The sequence below is a fragment of the Scomber scombrus genome, chromosome 3 (assembly GCF_963691925.1).
Source record: "Scomber scombrus chromosome 3, fScoSco1.1, whole genome shotgun sequence".
NCBI lineage: Eukaryota > Metazoa > Chordata > Actinopteri > Scombriformes > Scombridae > Scomber > Scomber scombrus.
The window spans coordinates 5,429,678-5,455,041 of NC_084972.1; the positions used below are offsets into that span (position 1 = coordinate 5,429,678).

The 25,364-nt window shown below is 39.4% G+C and overlaps 2 protein-coding genes across 2 annotated transcripts in view; one reads left to right on the forward strand and one right to left on the reverse strand.

Moving 5' to 3' along the window:
• The window catches only part of cdk18 (cyclin dependent kinase 18), a 59,288-nt gene that overhangs the window by 5,886 nt on the left and 28,038 nt on the right, over positions 1 to 25,364 (reverse strand). The window contains exons 3-14 of the mRNA XM_062416210.1: positions 14,532 to 14,668; positions 12,130 to 12,261; positions 11,019 to 11,075; positions 9,589 to 9,703; positions 8,373 to 8,467; positions 8,197 to 8,259; positions 6,705 to 6,828; positions 6,026 to 6,146; positions 4,600 to 4,697; positions 4,411 to 4,516; positions 631 to 673; positions 430 to 520 (exon numbers count right to left, since the gene is read on the reverse strand). Of these exons, the coding sequence (XP_062272194.1) occupies positions 430 to 520; positions 631 to 673; positions 4,411 to 4,516; positions 4,600 to 4,697; positions 6,026 to 6,146; positions 6,705 to 6,828; positions 8,197 to 8,259; positions 8,373 to 8,467; positions 9,589 to 9,703; positions 11,019 to 11,075; positions 12,130 to 12,261; positions 14,532 to 14,668 (1,182 nt within the window). The remainder of the gene's footprint in view (positions 1 to 429; positions 521 to 630; positions 674 to 4,410; positions 4,517 to 4,599; positions 4,698 to 6,025; positions 6,147 to 6,704; positions 6,829 to 8,196; positions 8,260 to 8,372; positions 8,468 to 9,588; positions 9,704 to 11,018; positions 11,076 to 12,129; positions 12,262 to 14,531; positions 14,669 to 25,364) is intronic.
• On the forward strand, positions 16,236 to 20,591 carry LOC133977914 (THAP domain-containing protein 6-like). Its single transcript, XM_062416212.1, has 5 exons — positions 16,236 to 16,315; positions 16,642 to 16,834; positions 16,960 to 17,073; positions 17,435 to 17,529; positions 20,585 to 20,591. Exons 1-5 carry the CDS (start codon positions 16,236 to 16,238, stop codon positions 20,589 to 20,591), a joined length of 489 nt encoding a protein of 162 aa, XP_062272196.1.

Below are 25,364 nucleotides of genomic sequence, written 5' to 3' on the forward strand. Positions count from 1 at the left end.
AGAAAAAGTAAAAAGTAAAAACAAACTTCAATCTAATTGCCAAAGTATTTCAAATTGTGATCCCTTACAGTGAGTTTTTGTTAGCTTTTAAGTCACTAATAAGCTAACTTATTGAAGTGTCTACAGCCATGCAGTCTTGACTCGAGTGATGAAATGAATCTATGAGGCAAATAATTAACCTCATTAACCAATAATAAGATCTCTGCTGGCATACAGATCGACCTTGATTTTTTGGACATATCACATAACGACAGAGTATGCTGTCAAGCCTTTTACCCGGTGCTGGCACAGTGTTTCTTTAATTTGACCGAAATTCACGACAACTTGAACTTCAGAGGCCCAAGTGTTCACCTGTATTAACAGTAAAAGTACAGTTCACTTTTCACTGACAGTGTAGCCAGGCTTTCATACAGTGTGTACATGTCTTACTATCTGCCAAATTGTGTATGTTGTTTCCCAGACTCAGGAAGTAGGAGTGTCGTAGAGAGTCTTCAGAGGACATTCTGCTCCTGGTGTCGTACTGTAATCACAACAGAAAAAAGCAGCTGATTGGAACATCTATACAAATCACACTATCTTTCTGCCTTATATCCAGATTAAGGTCATTGTGTCCGTGCTTTTGTCTCATACCAGCAGTAGAGCAGACAGCAGGTCAATCCCCTCTGTGTCCAACCTAATAAATACAATAATTATACAATGAGGGTTCAGGGAAAGATTACATACTGATACTAATAAAAGTCAATTCTGAAGAAACCCCAAAGTGACCCAGACTAATGGGTTTGATTTTTTTTCATTAAAGTAATCATTTCCTTCTGAAGTTTAATCTTACTGAACTTTAATCATACCAGATATTTCTCATCCCTTACCAGAAGTTTCACATGATATATGTTAACCTTTACACAATCTGGAGACAGATATTTCTTTCCTGATGTGTCACCACTCAGCTGAACAGACTGATTAATACAGTATTAAGCTGGGTTTATGATTCATGCCAGGGTTTACATATGCATATATTCATTTGGCAGACACTTTTGTCAAAAGCTGCGCACAAATGAAGCACAATCCAAGCCACAGTAGATTAAGGAGAAGCCTTCAAGAATAAGTGCCTCGAAACTCAGTTCTATGTTCCACCTGACACAAGAAGCAGCATGTATGGGCCTAGAAGGCTTTTTTTCTTAGGAAAAGCTATAAAAGGATCAAGAGAAAGAGGATATTATGTAAGAAAGTTCTCTCAGAAGAGGCATTTCTTAACCTTCCTGTCGTGTTCGGGTCAAATCTGACCGATTTCCATTTCGATCAATCATAAATATTGTGTTTTACATTTTATTGTCTCAAGGGCTTATGATATCCTCCACACTAGGCATTTGAACATATACAATTGCTGATCACTACTTTCATTGAATTTTGAGTTGTTTAGTCAACTTTGTAACACCTGTGGTGTTCCCGGTCAAAAATGACCGCCATAGGAAATGAATGGGTGACCCTAGATTGTGTCCATTCATCAGATAGTACACAACCACAAATCCACCACCACCACCACACGCACACACAAACACACCTACACGCACACACACACACACACACACACACACACCTACACGCACACACACACACACAGAAACACACCTACACGCACACACACACACCTACACGCACACACACACACAAACACACCTACACGCACACACACACACACGCACGCACATACACGCGCACGCACACACACACACACTCCACCCCACGTGAACCCCTTTCAGACTGACCATGTGTCCTCTCTTTCCCGTGCTTATGTGCCTGTCCCCCTACGTGAACCACACCTTCCAGACTAAACGTGTAACACTTCAAAGTTACCAATTAGGTGTTTGTTATGGGAACCTGGCTCTTTCCCGGGCTAATGTGTCCATCCCCCCACGTGAACCACACTTTCGATACAAAACGTATGATATCTTCTCACAGATCCCCAGCTTGCTTGTGCATTGCTCTTATTTTACTCTGAACACAATGAGTCGGCGCCTGATCAGACGTTTTTCTGTCAGAGAGGCTCTTGACCTTTTTTTTCAAACTGATGAAGACGGGATTGGAGTTGAACCAGAAATAGAGGAGGATGTTTCAGAAATAGAAGACAACGATCCTGATTTTGATCCAGACCATCATGAGACCGAACAGTCAACAGATGGCGAGGAAGAGGCCCCTGAGGAAGAGGCACCTGGGGAAGAGGCCCCTGTGGAAGACACACCTGAGGTGACATTCCAGTCCAAGGATGGCAACTTGCTCTGGTATTCATCCCCCCAGGACAGAGGAGGCAGATCAAGAGGGGAAAATATCATTAGGATGTCACCAGGGCCAACACGGTATGCAACATCTCGTGTGGATGACATCAAGTCCAGCTTCCAACTCTTTTTACCAGAGTCCATTGTGGAAATTATACTGGCGATGACAAACCTGGAAGGGGGGCGTGTGTTTGCGGACACATGGAAGGCCTTGGACCAGGTAGACCTCCAAGCCTACATGGGTCTGTTGATTCTAGCAGGAGTACATCGGTCCAACAATGAGGCTACAAAAAGTCTGTGGGATGCAGAGTCAGGGAGGCCTATATTCCGGTCAACTATGTCCCTGCAACAGTTTCATGTCCTCTCAAGAATTATCAGATTTGATGACAGAGCTACACGACTTTTCCGCTGGCGAGACGACAAACTGGCTGCCATCAGGAACATTTGGGACAGGTGGGTGGAGCGCCTACCACTGATGTACAATCCAGGCCCTGATGTGACAGTGGACGAGAGCCTGGTCCCTTTCAGAGGTCGCTGTCCATTCAAACAGTACATCCCAAGCAAACCAGGCAAGTATGGGATCAAGATCTGGGCAGCATGTGATGCCAGGAGCAGCTACGCCTGGAATATGCAGGTTTACACAGGGAAACCTGTTACTGGAAGGCCAGAAAAAAACCAAGGCATGCGTGTTGTGTTGGACATGACAGCCGGTCTCAAGGGGCATAACATCACATGTGATAACTTTTTCACATCACATGGGCTTGGTCAGGAGCTGCTGAAAAGAAAGCTCACCATGGTGGGGACAGTGAGGAAGAACAAGCCTCAACTTCCCCGTGCACTTTCAAATGTGATGCCTACGTTTGCAAGGCACACTGTGACCTGATTGCAAAATGCCACTCCTGTGTCTGAACACACACACACACACACACACACACACACACACACACACACACACACACACACACACACACACACACACACACACACACACACACACACACACACACACACACACACACACACACACACACACACACAATGTGTTCATGTTGATGTTCTGATGTTCTGTGAATTTGGTCTCTGTTTTGATTTTTCTACAATAAATGTTAATTTTGGAATACAACTTTCAATTTCTGTGTCTATTCACTGCAGTTATTCATGTAACCAGTAGTCTGAGACATTGTTTACAGGTTAAAAGGGAGTTAAATACAATTTGGTGACGATCAATGGTTTTTGTGTTAATTTAAGGGCAGTTAAAACAGGCCGGTCAAATTTGACCGGGAGCACCAAAGTAAGGGGGGAGAAACGAACACGACACAAAGGTTAAAGAGATCGAGTTCGCCAGCTCTTTCCACCACCGAGGAATCATCCGAAAGAAGAGTTTGGATTGAGATTTCCTGCCTTGCAATGTTGGCAAGAATAGTTGTTCATTTGCTGATCGTAGTGAATGAAGAAGGCTAATAAACATGAATTAAGGAGATCAGGTATGTGGGTGCAGTGTCCACTACATAGGTGAGCAGTTTTTTGCTGGTTGAAGACCAGACATGCTTCCACATGGACCATTTGCAGAAGTTTTAATGTGCAAGCTGCCAGTATTAACGCCCTTCTGATAGACAGGAGTTCTGCTGCAGGTAACTCTTGATTAATAGTTCAGTGTTGGATTTAACCCATCGATTGCACCAATGCAACACTAGACAGCTGTTTCATATGTGATTATTCATATGTTTTATGCTTTAACTATATTCCCCACAGTGATGTTTCACTTCACCTTATGATATAAGCCTACATATTTACTTAGATAACTTCTATTTAACCTGGTGAAATTCATGACTGAATTAAAGACAATTCTCATGCAATTGCCACTTTTCAGTTGTTTCTTTCACTGTGATGGAGAGTGAGGTCTCAGTAAGCAGAGGGTTTGTGAAAGCACAAGCAACTTTACAGTTGCTGTGGTCCCCACATGGTAACCTAGCCACCATAGTTCTGATGTGTAGTTACATTTTTGAGGGGGATAGCTTTAGAGTCTACACACATAGGTGGCATACCCCTTAAAGAATAGGTAACATGTCCATATGTACATTGCAAGGACTATTGATTGGTTAATTGATTTAAGCAGCAGTATTAATAAACTAAGTGTTACCTGGGCACATGGTTGATGAGTGCTTGAGGTCTGTATTGAGGAAAGAGGTAAGACCTAAATTCCTCATTACTGCTGATACCTGGCCAAGTCTCTTCTGTTGGAGTCCCTGAAAGACAAAAGACAAATATTTGTTCATCATGATATCAGAGGACACCACTTTTATCTTGTTATCTTGCGCTGCTGTCTTACCAATAAGCCTAAAAATGAGATGTAGCTCCTCCTTCACTGTGGCACCGGGAAACATGGGACGGCCTGTTGCCATCTCATAAAGGATACAGCCCACACCCCTGGAAGAGAAAGGAGGAGATGAAGATAGGGGGAGGAGGTGCAAACAACAATTAGAAAAGTCTAGGTGAGGCTCTGTTCAACAAGCAAACGCACTTCAAAGAGCGCTGAACATAAGTGCAAACATGTATGGTGTGAGTGGGCACAATGGAGCCTTTTGTTTCATCCAGGATAGCGTGTTGAAGAGGCGCCCTCTGGTCTGATGAGAGAATATGTAGCTAGGTGAGCTCATAAAAGGCTGTCATGTTGCCAGAGAGAGCCACATCTAATCCTCCGTGGTTCACCAAGTTTTCTCACCATGGCAAACTGCTAATGAGCTAAAACACATAATTAAAGTGAATGTAGAATCACTGGGCTCCATTGTATGAACAGTGATTCATCTTTCTGCTAATAACCTCAGAGATTTTAATAGAAGTGCATGGTGATACGGATGAGTCATGGAAATCCTGGGCGATCCTGAAGCTGCTGGATATTCTTATAATACACCAAGCACACAGAATCGCTCAGCACCGGGGCAGGCACTTGCATTTTTCTCTCTAGGAGAGTTTAGACTGTCAGCTGTGTTCCGATCCAGATCCAGGATGAAATTATAGTTAGTTTGGAGGAACATTAGACAATCCCAGTGAAAACTCTATGTACTCATTTTTTTCTTTCTTAGTTTCATGAATCAGATGAAGCGACTAAAACTACCAGTAGGAGTCACCAAATCACCCTCTTTTTTTTCTTCAAATTTCTACATATATGGACCTAAAGATCTTAAATATATTTTTCTTGGTGGCCAGAAGATAAATGTTACTGTTATTTCTAGTTCATATTTTCAACATTTCTCATGTAACACACTGTAAGGGCCGCTGATTGACTGAAAGACCCAAGAGATCAGATCCAGGACTGAGTGTATCAATGTGTGTCTTTTATATTTTGCATCATTAAAGTGACGCACACGAACACACATGAACAATTCTCTTTTTCAATTCTCAGCCTTACATTAATTTGCATTTTGAGTCTGAATTAGTTCCAGAGAACAAATAGGATTCATGATTTAAACAATAAGAGAACTAATTTCATGCAAATACACAAGATATACAATGCATTATTTTCGCACCACATTTATGCATATTATTTACATCTCCCCTTAGATTTGAAATGTCTACAAGCCCTTATATTCTCACCAGATATTACTGGTGGTTACTGTCCCTCAACATGAAATAATTGCTCCAGCAATGTATTACAGTTTGTATGTAAGCTGAGAAAAGAGAAAATCCTTTCCAGCATGCAAGTATATCTTTGATTATGAATATCAATGGTCAAATATAGATATAGTACTACTCACCACATGTCTATGGGTGTGGAGTATTCTGTAGAGCCCAGTAGCACATCAGGGGGACGATACCATAGAGTTACCACCTCATTCGAGTAGGTCTTAGTAGGGACCGACTTCGCCCTCGCCAGACCTGCACAATACAACACGGTCTGGGTTTAACTAAAGGTTAGCAGTATGGATGCAAAGGTATATGGTGCTTTAAATCTCTGTAAAAAGTTACAAGTAATTGGTGTCATAATATAATTTACTTAAGTCTTGTATAGTTTTGTAAAACTGCATGAGCACAAGACTCTTACAAGTTGTGGTAACACCTCATAGCATTCAACACCAAAGATTGTGTTATCATAAAGTGTCATCCAAGAAAAAATGTTAAAATAGTCCTGCTATGAGCCCGTTTGCTTTGTTTAGGTAAAACTATTTATAAATAGCCAGGGAATACTGACGGGTTTATCTACCCACTTCCAGCACCATATTGAGAAAACTAAGAAAGAGGGGCACAGTTGCTAGGATACAGGAAGTAAGGGTGCTAAAGTAATCAGGATGGAAGATCTCAGAGTGGCAGTAAAATATAATTGGAAAGCAGTTGTGGCAGGAAACGTGCTACCTTATTCCAAACAGATTTTGTCTTTAGGAGCACACTTGCATTTGTTGATGCTCATATAGGCTGTATGTGTGTTTTCCTTCCTACCGAAGTCGGCCAGTTTGAGCTCGCCCTTGTCGTTGATGAGCAGGTTCTGCGGCTTAAGGTCTCTGTGAAGGATTTTTCTCTTGTGACAGTAGGAGAGACCACGCAGGAGCTGGAACATGAAGATCTGTAGGTAAAAAATGAAAACGATGAAGATGATGATGACTTTCCCATCAAGAAGACAAATACAAGATTATGCAATATTGATTACTAAAGGCATCTCGATTGGGTATAAAGTAACCTATGATCAACTTTTATCAACAAAACAACTAAATTCAATTGTATTTTGTATGTATCCTGCATGTGTTTTGCTATGTTTTAATATTGACCTACTGAAGTGACTGCAGATGAAAATTAGCTATAAACTAACTGCGGTACAGTACATCAAATGGTAACATTTATGTTTAACACTGTACATGGTTACAATAAACAAATAATTACTACTATTCATCACTCTAACACCTCCTGTCCCCTTTATTTCGATTTAAGTTACATATATAGAGAACTGAAATCCGATGAAAAGTTGATATATCACCATGTAAAACACTGTAACAATGATTCTGTTCTGTAATTGCTTATGTTGAGTGACGTACCATCCCTAACTCAATCTAATAATTGGTAAGCTATTTTAGGGTAGAGTTGTGTATTTTAGTGTAGTTGCTTTATTGTCATTATATTGAGGTTCAGCCAACAATATAACACAATTTAGAGCCATAAGAACATTTAAGACAATATCAAACAATTTAAGACAAATAAATAAAACACTGATAATCTATAAGGGCAATAAAGTTCAATATGCAGTATAGAAAGTTGCAAACACAGCAAACAGCAACAATGCTTGTTGTAACATTAGGCCATATGTAAACAACTGAAACAATTTAAGGCACACCATTGGGTGGAGTACTAAGTGACAAGCATAAACTATTAAACCATTTTGTTATGGAATTGTCATTATTATTTGTATCTCTTTATTCTCTTTATTATTCTGCATATATTTGTCATTATATTTTTTATTTTAGCTGGGCACAGATGTAAACCAGTTCAAGTCTGTATCTGTCTTTGGTACATAGATGGATTTGAGTAGGTGCATGCAGGGAAGGTTGAAAACAAACTGTGTGAATTTTTTTTTTAACCTTAAACTACTAAATGAATTACAAGTGGACGGAAAATGATCCTAAAAAGGACATTTCCCTGTTAGCCCAGAGTGCATAATTATCTGTTAACCCATTTAACCCATGCTGTTGGCTGATAATTTGGGACATTCTCATTTTCCGCTACCTGTAGAGGTTTGTGTGTTTTTTGTTAGTGTTATTACAGCTGTTAACTTTTGTTTCCCACTAAAATAAGTGTCACATGTTAGCAAGTCAGAGCCGACAGATCCAGTTTTTGGAAATGAATGGCACATAAATGATGAATATGTCTATATATGAGCTATGATAACATGTTTTCTATAGCCCCTCCTGTGTATCCTTGGTTGTCCTTGGTTACAGCTCACCTTGACATTATGCATGCTCATGAGATTCCCACAGTTGTCCAAGTACTGTTTCAGGTCGCTATCCTGTAAGACACAACAGCGACAGTTTTTTACACTCTAATTGCTTCATATTCCTCTCATGTAATTGAGATCAACACCTTTTGAACACCTGCATGCTGCCTGTTGAATGTACTCACGAGATACTCAAACACCAGCGTGAGGCAGCGGTCCGTGTGGATGATGTCGTGCAGCGTGACGATGTTTGCGTGTTTCAGGTTCTTCAGTAGAGACACTGGGTGGACAAAAGAGGGACGGATGAGTTGTTATGTTTTATCAAGGTGCATTAAGACACACAGTACTGTTGCTCTATTATTAGCTTAGCTGTGGTCTCAGTTTAAAGACGGGTGTGAACCTGTGTTCGTCATTGCTGTGGGGTTGCAGAAGTAGAAGCAGAAGGGTTTAAAGTCCCCCTCCACTCAAAAATGTTGTTCACTTGGATGTTTGAGCTTCAATGTGCAAAATTGTGTATGTGCAAAGTTTCACACCATAAGGCTGTTTTCACATTCATCTGCTGAATATGGAAAGTCTCTCACTTTAAATCTGAGTTTAAGGCTACAACTAGCTACAAGCATTGTTTGTGACATCACAACTTGTTGTGTATCCAACTTATACAAGTGTGATGTGGAAAATTGAAACCTTCACTTAGAATGGACTTTACAATGAAGAAGGAAATATCTTTTGTAGTAAATGTTGAGGTACTTCAACTTTTTTGTGAAAAAACCACACGTGGCACAAAATATTATTCAATGCAGAGCATTTTATGTCTTAAAACATGTCTGGAGGGGATCATTAAAATGTGACTATTTCAGTATATGGTCAGATTACCATTGATCAGATTGTTTTATCACTTTTTAAACCTATGTATATTTCATGAAGGCAACTACATTGTGAGTCCAATAGCTGTTGAGATATTTCAGTCTGCACCAATTAATGGACTGACCTCCAGACAGAGATTGCCATCAATACATTTCAAGTGGTTCCTTGCACGCAGATTTGTTTCATATTCTAGCAAGTTCCAGTTTAGCTGAACCACAGCAAAGCTTGCAAAATGTCACACAGCAACAGTCCTCTCACATTAAAATGAATATGAAAGGGAGCGCTTTGGTAGCCGAGGCCCTGGTTCGACTTTGGCAAGGGACATTTGTTGCATGTCATTCCCTGCTCTCTCTCTCCCTGTTTCCTGTCAGCCTCTATGACATCTACTTTCAAATAAAGGCAAAAAGTCATATGACAGTAACAGTGACAGATGTAAGTGTGCTCCAGTCCATTCCTTCTCACTAAAAAAGGAATTATTATCCACTTGAAGGCAGCACCCATGGACTTGAAAATCTGTGTATGAGTGTGTGTGTATACCCTCTCTGATAGCAGTGCAAGGTGCTCCCTCCTCGTGCTCCAGCCGAATCTCCTTTAACGCCACCAGGTTCTCTGTGAGTTTGCTTCGCCCTTTGAACACTGTGGCATACGTCCCCTATGAGCACAAACACACACACACACACACACACACACACACACACACACACACACACACACACACACACACACACACACACACACACACACATACTGTAGGTATTTAGCTGGCATTCGGATAATACTATATTCTCAAGAACTGCAAGCAGGTTTACCCTTTTCTATTAATATGAACAGAATAATGAAGCTAATTTGATTGAAATCTGCTTACTTTCACCATTTACTTGCTCATCCTCATCTGTAGCACATTAAAAAACAATAAAGCTCCACAGATCATTATTTCTAACTGACTGAATTTGGTTTTTAGCCATTACCATCCATGAACATCATCAAAACCTTACTTCAATGTGATGTGAGCTTCTAAAACACATTTGGTTTTAATCCGTTAATTAAATGCAGATGTATTTCTTCTTAATTGTTTTTGATTATTGAAAAAACTGTTGTTCCACTGCTGGTGATTCTTGTTTTCGTAATTAGTTTTTAAGTGTTCTAATGATTGTAGATCAGCTGCTGCAGGGGTGAAAAGAGAGCATGTCTTTTCAGATATCGAGCAAACAAACAGCAGTAAAAGATACTTCTATAATGGCCAAATCTGCAAATAACTGTAGTTTAAACCGAACCACAGACAGAGTAGGTTGTATGAACCACCAGGGTTATGATAATTGACTACAAAAGCAGTTCTTCACAATCCCTCACTGCAACTGTTATCTGCTGCTGAGGCTTGTGACTGAGACTAATGTAGACAGCTTCTGTCACTAATCATTTCTTACTCCTTGAGGCAATAGATGTTCTCAGATAAATGATGTGGGGTTCAAGTGTATGAAGTCTTACAGCCCAACTCATCGAAAGCAGATCCATGCTTTGTGATCCTACAGAGAGCAACCCGGCTGATCGCATGGAGCGAATGTGGATTTAAAACTGTTTTCTATTCTTGTTAAGTTAAGCCAGCCATGCAGAACTAATGCAAGAAAATGGACAGATGGGTGTATTGTAGTTTGCCTCATTTAGGCATATAAATAAAGCCTAAAGCACCCTGTTTGTGTTGTACCCATTTTGACAGGCTCTTAGATCTCCTGAGAGAGCTCGGCTCACAGCGTGCCTGAGAAGTTTAATGAAAACTAGCAGACAACTTGAGGTCAGAATGGTCGACATTAAACACCACGGAGACGCTTTTTTCTCATTTAAAGTTCACTTTATCTTCAAGCTCACTGGCAGCATCAGCATCACTTAACCCTCACTGGACTTCATGATAGCCGACCTCCATCGACTGTCTGAAAATGATTAAAAAGTGAATATCTGAGTAACCGACGTACCTCACCCAGTTTGCCGAGCTTCACATATGTCTCCAGTTTCCCAAAGCCTATGTCAGACTGAGAGCACAAAGAAAGAAGTAACAGATTAAGCTTCTGGTGTCAGGAGTCATGGTCTCCTTATTACCCTTTGAAACTGCCATAAGATTACATTTCCATACATCAGTCAATATGTTCTTAAGTTAATTAAGAACATATCTGTGTTTACTCTGTTGACCAGGCAGGAATCAAAAAGCCTCTTGATGGAAAAAAGGGTGGTTAATATCAAAGAAAATAATGTGGTCATTATAATAATAATACAGAGGAAGGCAAGATAAGAGGAGTCTTTATTTGCAGAGAGAAAATAAATTCTGTCATGTGAGCCAATATGTTTACTGGTTTAACAGTAATCCATCAAAGCGATTGTAAAATAAACAAGAAGCCAATATAGTTGCTCAAATAAGACTTATATGAGGGTTAACTAAACAAAAAGCCTCATGGTGGTGAACATAGACTGTATATAAATATGGACGTCATGACAGCTCCCCAAAAGTGAAGCCAAAATATCTTCATTGACCCCTAGTGACTGGATGCAGTATGTGTCATAAGTCACACCCCCTCCATGTTAGCAGATGGGATGTGATCCAAACTAAAAAGATATAAATTAAGTTAACTAAAGTTTTACCAAAGATAGTTTCTGCCATTTAATTTAAGATAGTTCTTTGCTAATTGTTCTGATAAGTTTGTTTTAAGTAATTATTTAACAATATATAAAGGGGGTGTGATGTCATGATTGACAGCTGCTCTCAACCCTCCGTCAGATGGTGGGACAGCGGAAGGGGTGTGTCCTGTGGGTCGTTATCTTGCCACCTGACTCTACTGCACAGATTCTGGCTCCAAGTGACCTCACACAGGCAACATGGCCACTCCCAGAAAGAAGATACTTTGGCTTCACTTTTAGATAGTGGTAGGAAGTGGAGAGGTGTCATCCATACAGTCAGTGTTGTTGAATCTGAGACTAAATAAACTGTATTTACTGAGCTAACACTATAAGTCTGCAGTTATTTTGAATATGAGCTCAGATACATGGTAAAGGTAGACTATATATAAGTATGTAGTCATGTAGAGTACTTACCAATGAAGCACGTCGAGACATGCGACTGAGAGGTTTGCAGAGTGGTGAATTTTCACTCTCCAGCTGCAGTTTCTTGAGAAACTCTGGAGGCAGGCGGATGTCCATGGGCAGGGACATGCGCTTACTGACATCCTGCAGGCAGTCAATAGACACCAACAAAGCTTACAACATCCTGTCTCTGTTGACATTGTAGAGTTTGGCTACATTGTTAAAGTGCAAGTTTTTAAACCACATGAAGCTAATGCCACACTTCCTTGTTGCCAGTCAAGCTTGCCACTGATCCAACTTGCATTCATTTTGCACTATAATTGACAGCTATCCTCTTAAACCATGTCAATTACTAGCACTAACCAGTGTACGGTCACATTAATTTGTGGACATGGTTCCACTTTCTACTAAGGTATACTGTTTAAAGGGTTTATAAGGTGTAATGAATCCCTTTATTAATAGTTAATTAATCCTTTTAGGCTTTATCAGTCATACTTTAATACAATTGGGCTTGCCAACTTGTGAAAATCCCTTTTTATCCTCCAGCATAGCTTGCTTTCTCCTTTTAATTGGCTCTCTTAGGGATTCTCCAATGGACAGTTTGACCAGTTACCTTCTTTCAAAGAGCTGCAGCAGACCAAAATCCATTTATTAACGTATTAACATTTACAACTATAGATTTCATGCCATGAGAACATCACGATTCTTTGTGATGCGTTGTTAATTTGGAAAGGTTTGTTGGTTGATATAGCTGGATGTGAAAATTGATTAAAAACTTTGTGCATACCGTTTCAGGAAGAGTTTACCAAAACATAAGCTTGGCAACTGAACAAGGGGGCAGCTAGCTTATGACAAATAAGGAAAGATTTCAACTTCATCTTTCATCTTATTTACATGTTATGTCTTCTTATCCCACTAATTAACTACAGGTACATCCAGGCAAATCATGCAAGCATGTGAAGCTGGTCCATGATGTGTTAATTCAAATGTTAGCTTGCCCAAAGAGACTGAAAGAAAGGGAAAACAGCTTAAAACGTTACTGTTGCTGTATCTTTCATGCTAGCTAGCTAACTACCAACACATCTATATCTGTTAATGTTAGCAACTTCAACATGTGGACAAGACAGGAGACCACTATGTCTCATTTTGTATTCTTACATATGTTAAACAAAAAAGAATTGATACACTCAGTGTAGTGTTTCATACACTAAAAATCTGTTTAAATTTGACCACGTTTGTACCCATTTTGACAGACTCTGGGATCCCCTGAGAGGCTCAGCTCACAGCACACCTGAGCACTGTAATAAAAACTCAGACTGCTCGAGGTCAGCGTGGTCGACACCAGGGAGACGCTTTACTCTTTGATAAAGTTCACTTTGGCTTCAAGTTATTGCTCAGTGGCAGCAGCAGTGAGTGTAGCTGTGGCACACAGTTTGGGTCAATAAAACACAATACTGGATTAAAGGGATAGTTCTAATTTTTTGAAGTCAATCTGTTTGCCCTTTCCTTTGGCACTACAGCTTCACAACTGTAGAACTACCGTATTCCTACTCATGCCGTGCACTGTCATATGCTGCAAAAGCACTGTCTGACCCAAACAAATGATTTGTGTCTGGACTTGTAAATGTTAATAAGTTAGTAAATGGATTTTGGTCTGAAAGCCCTGCAGCTCTTTCCAAGAAGGTAGGTGGTTGCATATTGGAAAGGTTTAACACCAGCCTAAGGAAACCATAAAAATGTCCTTATGACTAACTGATGTATAATAATATAGCTACTTTTTATAACTTATAAAGCATTGTATTAGAAAGAGGTATGTCTAATGCTTGTCAAATAAAGCTACAGTATCCAGACTTTCTAAGCTTTCAGCTTTCTCACTGTAGCACCATTATTTCTGTCTTCACAGCACCAAGTTGTTCCTGAGCACTCTCTTCCCTCTGGCATAGCTTCACTTGACTGGTATGAGTTGTGTGGAATATGAGAAAGACTCTGAATCACACTCGGTCCACAGAGATGTTTTATGAAAAGGTGAAACTGTGAACTCTCACATTTCCAATAAAAAAGTCAGGCGCCGTGAGGAGGGTTAAAAGCTTCTGAGGTGACTCATCTCATTGAGCTGGCACAGGTGGTAATGGAGAAACAACTCCTTAAATGAAAGGACAAACTACTTGTGCCACTGATGACATCTGTGTCAGACTGATTTTGAATGCTTTTAATGTGCACTTGAGACAAGACCATTTCCCATTAGTGCTTTGTAATGCAATGTATTATTAACTTTGCCATTCTGTAAATGGGGAAGAAAAGCTTGGTAGCATCTAAGTGCAGCTTGACCAGAAACATAACACACTTTGCCTGTTAGCCCTCTATGTCACATTAACCTCATCCCACAGCTACTCTTCAAGAACTCTACTTCTTACCTCCATGGAGAAACGTCTATGTTGGGCCTTGCTGTGGTAGTGGAGGTGGGACGGGGATTGAGCTCCCGGTGTGGTTGGTTCAGGGCTCACTGGACTGACATCATGAGATCCAGGACCCAGTCTGTCTGGAGTCAGGTCTGACGCACAAGGGAGAGACATCACATTTGGTCAGCAAATGCAGATGGATGACCAATTAAAAGAAAACTAATATGAAGTGCTAAAATGCTGGGAGAGAGGGCAGAGCAAATTCTAACAAGTTGCCCCATAGTCTACCATATATGTTCAATTAGGTGGAGATTTTACAACTGTAAAGGCCACAGTATATGATTCACAGTCATTTTCATGCTAATAAAACCATTCACTAAGCCCTTGAGCCCTGTAGGGAAGCATTTGCATTCATTATATTTCTCCACCCATTTATTCAGGTTTCCCAATAATTAGCTGCTGCGTGCTATCCTTTCATAACACTGCAAGAACATCAAGGTCAAAAATATCCGTCCTTGGTCTGTGTGAATCATTAAATCACACCATGGAGAAACGTCTGTGCTGTGAATAATGTCATTATTAACATACATTTTTCAACAGAATCCCCTCCTTAATTTTAATTTAAATCTTTTTCCTTTACCTATTTAATGCCACTTATGACCTGATCATTGCACTTGTTGCACAAGTTGTAAAAAGTGACTCTAAATCATATGCACACAACAACCTTTGTTAATTTTTGAGAATTGAACTAAACTCAATGAAATATTTGATTAATCAATATTTATATTTTAATATGAAAATATAAAACTTAATGTAGTTATTAAAGCTGATTAAGAAATATTTTCATGATAACACTTGTCCAAATTACTATGCTTAATATGAAAAGGATCTCTTGCAGTACCAAGCGCACAATCATCACTCAGCTCTACAGTTCCTCTCAGTCTTTTAGCTCATCGTTTTGGTTCTATTGTCACTGACTTTACTGTTTGATTGAGGCTCATCCTGTCCTACTCATAGGTCCTACTACTATAATTGGAGAGTGGGATTGTTCCGTCCGTCCCTCCGTCCGTCTGTCCGTCCACCTTTCTCCAACCCCCTGCATCCCCTCCAAGGTTCAGGGATCCAGCCATTGCATATGGCATATATTTTTTTTGCATTTCATTTCATGTCAACTTCAATTTCTATTTCAATGTTAAATAAATAGTCTGCAGTTATACTTTTTATTTACTCGGAGCTACTGCCACCAGGGACTATTTTTTCAGCCTGTGACGTAATTACGTAGACCCGCCGTACGTAGGGGCGTGAATGACGGGAGGAGAAGATCACAAATAGAGGAGACATTTATTCACGGCCACAGACATTTTCAACATGCCTAATAAGCGCAAATCACTGTTGGGTTGGGTGTAGCGATGCACCCAAACGCCGCATGACATTAACGCAAGGTGGCGAAACTCCATAGAAGTCAGGTAAGTAACCATAAAACACAATCCACACAGCAGCTAATGCTAATGCTACAGCTAATAATAACGCTACAGCTACAGTTTGTTAGTTACTCACATAGACATAATAAAGAGTAGACGCCGCATTGGCTGCTGGGATACGAGAATTTCGGCCGCCATCTTGAACCGGTCATCCTATCCATAGACATAATAAAGAGTAGACGCCGAATCAACCGCTACTGCCTATTGGCGCTGACCAGACAACCACCAAAACAGTAAGATGCCTGAGCACTGTGCGGCGTATTGCTGTCAAAATCGGCGGACTGTTCAAAACAGGGCTCGAGGGATTACTTTTCACAAGTAAGATTTAACATTATTATTGGTTGTACTTAGTGAATAGAATAATACTGTACTGTATTTATGTCCACCAGCGAAATCAGACAACAGAACATCTGACTGTAGAATAGTTTGCAAACAAGCTTACTCACAATTTCAGCAGCTTTGGTTCATTATCAACATCAAAATAGGAGTTTTGTTGAAGAAAGGTTCTAAGACATTTGAAAGAAGAAAATAGGAAGAAGTAAATAGGAATAATAGGAAATAGAAAAATAGGAAGAAGAACTTAGAAAATAAGCTAACCTCCTTTGTAAAATGTTTCTCCCAAATCTCCCGTTTTCATTTTGAAGGTTTCCCAAAGACAGAGATGTTAGGAAGAAGTGGGAAGTGGCTTTGAGGAGGGAAGGATTCACTGCAAGTGATTCATCAGTGCTTTGCAGTGAGCATTTTAAGCAGGACGATTTAGATAGGACAGGTCAGATTGTCCGACTCAGAGATGGTGTTATTCCATCCATCTTCAGCTTCCCGGTTCATCTCCAAAGAGTAGGTGTATCATGATAAGGCTATTAGCATTCATAAATGTAAATATATCAAGCACAGGGCAGGGTCTGATACTTATCCCTGTATACTGTATATATATTTTCAAGTATTATGCTTCTTCATTTTAGCCGGAAAAGGGCAGGACTACGTGTACCTCCAGAAGATCTGAGGAGAGCCTGTCTGTGGCCTCTCAGGATGCCTCAAACACTGCAACCTCACACCCACAACCTCAGCCTAATGATGTGAGTATTTCTATTTTAAACATCATATCATAATGGTCCTGGACATATTAAAATCTCACTTATTTGCTGCCACACATATTAAACACGCTCACAAATAAACCCATACGCACACAATTGAAGACATGTTGAACATGCATTCCTGCCACCCACACACACACACACACACACACACACACACACACACACACACACACACACACACACACACACACACACACACACACACACACACACACACAGTGCTGGCAGGGGCTTTGACAGGCGATGACTATAAGAAAGAATGTGGGTCATACTCTAGTGGTGTCAAATTGATGTGTGTGAAGTGAGACAATCAAACCATGTTCATCCCTCTTTCTACTAGGATCATGGCTATGCCTTGCCTGCTTCTCCTACCTCTCTTAAGGCCAGACTCAATGAAGCCTTAGCAAGAGTGGAAAGTCTGGAGCGAGAGAAGAAGAATGCCATGGCCAGAGAAAAGAGGGCAAAGACCACAGTGAAGAGTCTTTTAGGAGATTTGAGGGAAAAAAACCTTATTAACGAAGAGCTCGAAGAGAGGCTTGAATTCTACTCAGGTAAGATGAAATTAGCACTTTGAAATCCACATCTACATCTTATTCTTACACTCTTTATTAAACTCCTTAGTTGTTATCTGAAGGGGACTTATTCATTTTTGCTCATAAAATTTCAGATCTTCAGATAGACTTCATGGCAAAGCAGGGCCATGAGTACACAAAGGCCTACAGAGAGTTTGCCCTCACACTCCATCTACATGGTCCAAAGGCATACAAATACCTAAGAGAGACTCAACATTTTCCCCTCCCACATCCACATACATTACAAAGGTATTCTTAATATTGTCCGATTTAATTTTTGGAAATTACTGATGCAAATACGTTAAATAGCTACTTCTCTTTTTACAGGTGGCTGTGTTCGGTGGATGACAAGCCAGGCTTGAATAAAATGATGCTGGATATGCTGGAGAGGAGATGCCTGGAAGACCAGGCTAAATATGGATGCGTTGCACTCATGTTGGATGCCATGGCCATCAGAAAACACGTGCAATATAATCCACATACCCAGTCAATGTCTGGTTTTGTAGACATGGGTGATGGAAACAGTGAGACTGATGTTGCTACTGAGGCTCTTGTGTTCATGGTGGTTGGAATACAAGGACATTGGAAGGCTCCCATTGCATACTACCTGATGAATTCTCTGTCACCAGTAACACAAAGGGTCCTTCTCAGTCATGCTTTGGAGGAGCTGCATGCACGGGGCATTCGGGTGGTAAGTGTAACAATGGATGGGCATGCCTCCAACATCAGAATGTGCAATCTACTTGGGTGTGAGCTGAAGGGAAACCCACGAGAGCCACTTAAAACCAGTTTCCCGCATCCTGTGACTGGTGAGAATGTATTTGTAATGATGGACGCATGCCACATGCTGAAGTTGGCACGTAATATGTTGCAGGTAAATGATGATCGTTGTAGACCTATTTGTACAAGTTATGTGTCTGCTGCTAAAAGTTATATCTAAATATTGTTGTCTGTTCATTAGCACAGTTCTGGTTGGATGTGATGATCAACATTTTGCTGTTTGTACTTGTTTGAGCAGTGACTGATTCTTACTCTGCAGGCATACAGTCCAATTGCATCGACCACTGGACAGATCAATTGGAGGTACATCAATTATCTAAATGATGTGCAAAAGAAAGATGGACTGCATGCTGCAAATAAAATCACAGACAAACATGTGTACTATGAGAACCAGAAAATGAGGGTGTCCCTGGCTGCACAAACATTGAGTCGCTCCGTGTCAGTAGCTCTCCGCACAATGAGGGATCTTGGTTACTCTCAATTTAAACACAGTGAGGCAACAGCAGAATTCATTGAGGTAATACAATTAGTAATTATAGAACCAAGTACATGTTTTTTTTAAATAATTCATCAAAATTTGATTTGAGCATCAGGAACAATTCATTGATAATTCTGACTCTCTAAATTCAACATGTAAATATTGTCATAAACCGTGATATTGCATATTCTTCATAAATACAAAAGTTCTTACATAACCTTATACATACCTTCACAAATTTTATAGTGGTAAAGCTCTGTGTGAAATTTGCTGTAGTACAAAGCAGGCCTACGGAAAGAAAGAAGTCAAGCAAATACTGTACTAATACTTGCATGTTTACACGTTGAACATACAGTTTAGAAATAAGTACTCTGTTCTCTGTATATTTTGAATAGATGAGTATTGATTTCAACTATGTGATACCTAATGAAACCCTGTACTGATAGTGATTTAGATGCCGATATTTCTTTATAGATGATTGACAGGCTGTTTGACATCATGAATGGACGCAATCCTCGTGCAAAAGGATTCAAAGCTCCCTTGGGTGCTTTGAATTGGATGGAGAGGAAAGAATGTTTGTCAAGAGCCAGGGAGTACTTGCTCACTTTGGTGACAAAAGATGGAACACCTCTCCATCAATCCAAGAGGTCTATTAAAATAGTGCTTGTTATTGCATGAAAAGTTCATTGCATGAGTTCAACACTGTTCTCTTATGCATCGAGTTCCTAAGATGCTCCGTTCTCTGCATCAGGTTCATATGATGCTACTGTTACAATGTTTTTTCCTTTAGTTTTGTCTCTGTTCAAATTGTTTTGTATTCAGTCCCACACAAGGGGCATGATGCTCTTTTATTTCAATTTTTTTCAGTGTTCAGTTTTGTTCGTCAGAATTGTCTTGTATTCAGTGTGTTTCAGGCCCCAGATGCTTCTAAATGGTATGTATTACACCACATAAAGTTTATGCAGGTGTCAGAAGGATGGTTTGTACGTTGATATGATGTTCTCTCTTCTCTTCAATGTTTTTTAATCCACAGTTTTGTTTTTCTGTTTGAATTATACTGTATTGAGTGTGTTTCAGATCCTAGATGTTTCTAAATGGTATGTATTACACAACATCAAATACATGCAGGTGTCAAAATGGTATGTATTGCATGTGTTCTTGCATGTGTTCTTGCATGTGTTCTTGCATGTGTTCTTGCATGTGTTCTTGTTCTCAAGTTTTCCCAGTTCTGCAATTTCATTGTTCCTAGTTAGCTAAGTGTCCTACAAATATACTGTATAAGTTAAACAAGAAACGGATCCCATTCCTAAAAACATGGATGCAAACTAATTATCTATCCGCCCTGGTAGCTGTTTAACATTTTCATTCTCTGTGAGTTTGCACCCCTGTGATAAGCACTCAAGAATTGGTGATTATACATTACTGATGGATGTGATGGAAAATTCACTTACTGCTTTGAATGAACAAAATGATATGGTGTTTTCTTGAGGAGTCTTGTTTTGCCATGATCAGAGTAATAAAACTTTTTTCTTTTGCAGGTACTTATCTGTCATCGGTTTTATTATCAATATAGACACGTTAATAGTGATGATTCCTGAACTGCTCCAAGTTCAGCGGTATGTCCTGACCTACAGGTTCAGCCAGGATCACTTGGAGCTCCTATTTAATTCAATCAGAGCATCAGGTAAGGTTGATGTCATTTTAATTACAATAAATTCTGAAAATATACTTAATGAATATCTTTGTGTGTTATGTCTTGTGAGTAATGTATGTATTGTGTGCCTGTTTTCCATACAAGGTGGCTGGAATAACAATCCGTCTGCATGCCAGTTCCAGGCCATCTTCCGCCGCCTGATGGTTCGGTGTGGTGTCTCACCTAGTGAGACAGGCAATGTGGCAGCCCAAGATGACACTGTGTCCTTGTCTGCAGTAGAGATGTCGTCTTCAGAAACTGCTGAAGAGCACCCATCTCCATTTGTTAACATTTCAGCCGTTGTGTTAGACCACAGCTATCTTCCCACTCGGTTTGGAGGTTTGGTGGAAAACGCTCTGGTCTACATAGCAGGATTTGTAGTCCGGCAGATTCTGCGAAAGCTGTCCTGTGATTTGTGCCGTGCGAGCTTGGTCAGAGATGCTGTTCCAGCATCATTTGACGAGAGCTACCACCTTCTAACCCTGAAAAACAACGGTGGCCTAGTGATTCCATCACAAGGTACAGTGAAGGTGCTGAGAGCTGCAGAGAGGGTGATTCGCCGAGCTTCAACAAAGCAAGCTCCAAAGGTGTCGACAGTCACACACATCGTCCGGGAGGAGATTGGAACGGAGGATGTTTTTCTGCTTGGGGAACACATTGAGGAGACACAGTTTGGCATCGACAACCATCATTCCAACTTGTTGTCATTGGTTGTGTCTGTGTTTCTTAAGATAAGGCTGCACCACATTGCCAAACTCACCTCTCTTGACCTGCAGAAAGGGAGCACGAGAAAGAAGCTCTGCAAAACAGTCCTCTTTCAGGGGTTTTAGCTCATATAATACTTTCATGAGCAACTTTGTACATGTGTAAATATGGTTTTATTTTTATTCTCTCTCCGCTTTGTTATGCAAGTCTGCAAAGCAAGATGAGAGAGGCATTTCTACTTCCTTCCCCTCCCCATTTGTTATCCAGGCTTTGTTCTAGTCACTCATGGTTGTCACTCTTTTTTATTCTGTTGTGTAACCCTGTCTATCTATATAAATATCTATATCTATCTATCACTATATCTATCTATATATCACTATCTGTCTATATATATATATAAATAAATGTATCCTTATATTGTTTATTAATTTTTCAACTTATTAAAAAAGCTGAGTAGTACTTTTACTGCCTCATATCTATCTATATATATCAATCTATATATATGTCTATCTTTATCTATATATATATATATATATATATATATATATATCTGTCTATGTCTTTATATATATATATCACTATATCTATATATATATCACTATATCTGTCTATTTATATATATATCAATAATGTATTCATATGTTGTTTCCTCATTTTTCAACTTATTAAAAAAGCTGAGTAGTACTTTTACTGCCTCTATCTGCTTCTGCATCTGTATATGCATATATGTGTATATATATGTATATATGTATATATATACATATAATACACTAATATAGATAGAGATGCAGAAGCAGATAGAGGCAGTAAAAGTACTACTCAGCTTTTTTAATAAGTTGAAAAATGAAGAAACAACATATGAATACATTATATATATATATATATAGAGAGACAGATAAAGATATATAGATAGATATATATATATATATATATATATATATATATATATATATATATATATATATATATATATATATATATATATATATATATATATACATACATACATATGTGTGTGTGTGTTTTGCAAAATACCTATCATACATCACATATAGCACGTATCAGAATATTATATTACTGTTAAGCCCACTATGAATATTAATATACGCCAAACCATATGTCCTGTATCATAGCTACATGTATGACGTTTGCAGCAAAAAAAACCGCGTGAAAATCAGTTAAGTATTCAGTGAGTTATGATTGATTAAATGCGCTGACACTTCATTGCGCCTGCCAAACAGATTACACTGAGTGGAGCGGGTGACCTGTCCAAGATGGCGGCCCAACGGCTCGTCAGCGCCAATAGGCAGTAGCGGTTGATGCGGCGTCTACTCTTTATTATGTCTATGGTTACTCACCCATACAGCCTTCCAACCATGTAATTATCCTTCCGCGACATGAATTCACACATTTGTTCCTCTTTGTCTCAGGGTTAAGATCCGTTTTGTTCCAAAGTTAAATAATAACTCTCCTAACAAAAACTTTGCTTTATGAATGAGGGTCCGGGATTATGTTGTTAGCACAAATAAACGCGCTGCGGAAACACACATATACACACACTCACACAAATACACACTCACACACTCACACACATACACACTCACACTTCTGGCGGTAGTATTTTTTTGGTAGTTGGATAATGCTGGAAGCACAATTATTATTGATCTTCATTTTTTTTACGAGAGGCTGCATTCATGTTGGTTACCACTAAACAGCCAAGCTGCAAAGTAAACAATCACTATATTGTATATATATATATCGACAATCAACACATTTCCTTTTCAACTGTCTATTAGATAAGGGTGGGACGTGAGGTCTCCACTGAGGTTAAGGTGAACTTTAGGTTTATAAACAACTTCTTCAGCAGAGAGCCAGCAACACAGGTCACCATTTCTGACGATCACAGATTTTGGTATAACACTGGTTAAAACAAGGGAAAATACAATAAAAAAAAGACAATACTTGCATAAAATATTACATTTTTCTGAGGTAATGAGTATTCACATTTCCGTATATCATTACCCATCCTTGCCAAGATTTAGAAATGATTACTTAGATTTTGTTTTTAACATATGACTGTTTTCATTAGCAACTAGATCATACTTCACAATGTGATTATGCATGTAAAGCCTAACCTTTTCATGCATTTTGTCCACTATATTACAATTTAGTGTGTGTGTCAAAGCCTATATAAACATTTTTCAGAAATCCCATTATCAATATATATTGCCTTTGTTAACCAGTGGTGTCATCATGCATTATCTCATTTTAAAAAACTTGACTTTTCAGCAGTGCGCTGTAAGGACAATTGCTACGGAATGAAACAGCAGATGTGATCGGAGCCGCCTGAGGCTACAGGTGCTCATACTTTTTTATTAACCCTTTCATGCCTATATATGCATATATTCCAATTAATGTACAAATAAACATAAACATACTTCTGCTTCACTTTCTTACCTACCTGCTAGCATTACCATGCTAATAAAATACCTGCCTATCTAACTAATTCATCCCACAGTAACTGAATAACAATTCTCATTTACATACACCACCTCATTCACACATGGCCTAACATGTCCTTGGTTATGTGGATCTAATTTCAAACAAATATCTGACGCAACTACACTCATGGATTATAATTTTTCTCAACAGCATAATAAACGCATTTGAAATATTTACTTTTCAGCTGAGCGCTGTGAGAACGATCGCCACCGAAAGAGACTGAAGAAGACATTGGAGCCACCTCAGGTTACAGGTACTCATACTTTCTGATTACCCCAGCTGATTCATCCCACAGTAACAACATAAACAATGATAATTTACATACACAATCCTATTCAGGGCAGGGCCAGGGCACAAGTGTGTTTGGGACACATACTAACTGTGACCTTCATATACAAATATACATTCTTCTCACTGCTTTAATCTATGAGCATTTGTCTTGGCAAGTAAACATGCTGCAGCACCCAATGGGCGCATTGTTCTAGTCAACTTAATTCCCAGCCACCGCACGCATCTATTTTCAGTGAAAAAGAAAATGTGAAAGCATTTTGACAAAGAGGTGTAGTGAATGAAACATTTTACAGCTGAAAAATGAACGTGTTGTGGACAAAATGTTCTTATGGTGACACTGTTTTCTAAATGACCACAGCATGTCTCTTTCAATCCACCTCAACAAGCATATAACATCTTTGGCATATCCACACTGAAATCTCTTGTCTCTCACCAGCTGACATATCTGAACAAAAGACAGAAAGGCAGAGTGGCCTGCACACAAAATGAACATCTTGTTTTCAGAGACAAAGCTCATCAAGGATATTGAAGTGATCATAGCTAAAGCAGCTGAAGTGAACGTGTTAGACAATTAAGGCATTTCAGCTTAACAACTACCAGCTATGGCAAGAAGAATGGACTTTGATCCTCATCATGCAACTTTGTATGTGATGTGTGTTTGAAGCCTGGTCGGCGTCTTTTAAATGTTACCTGCTGTGTGGTTTTAGCTTTAGTTTGATCTTGTTTCAATAGCCAGTGTTGGCTGCCTCACTGGTACTGGCAAGCGTGGGGTGTGAAGTGGACGTGTGTGTCCATTTTATCGGTAGCCTCAAGGCATGTGTGTTACAACCATTCCCTCCTTAGGTGAAGCATGAAGCGCTATAACTCCTTGTTTCCATGGGGACAATGGCTAACAAGGGGAGCAGGTCTCAGTGTTAAAGGGGAAGTCCGCTGATTTTACACATCAGAGTCTATTTATAGGTCTTGGGGAGGAACACTGTACATACATTCAGGTAGGCTGAGTCAGTGAATTCTTTTCATCCTCTTCTTATAACACACTTTTATTGAAAAGCCTTTCCTAATTTTACTTCTTTTTAAGCTGCCTTTTATTTGTTCTGTTTTATTATTTTATTATTTATCTTACACTAAATAGTTTTTTCTGTTTTTAAAATGGAATGATTATATGATCTTATGATTTTATTTTGCTGCCTTTGTGAAGCAATTTGTTATGTGGATTTTGAAAAGTGCAATGTAAATGAAGATTTTTAAA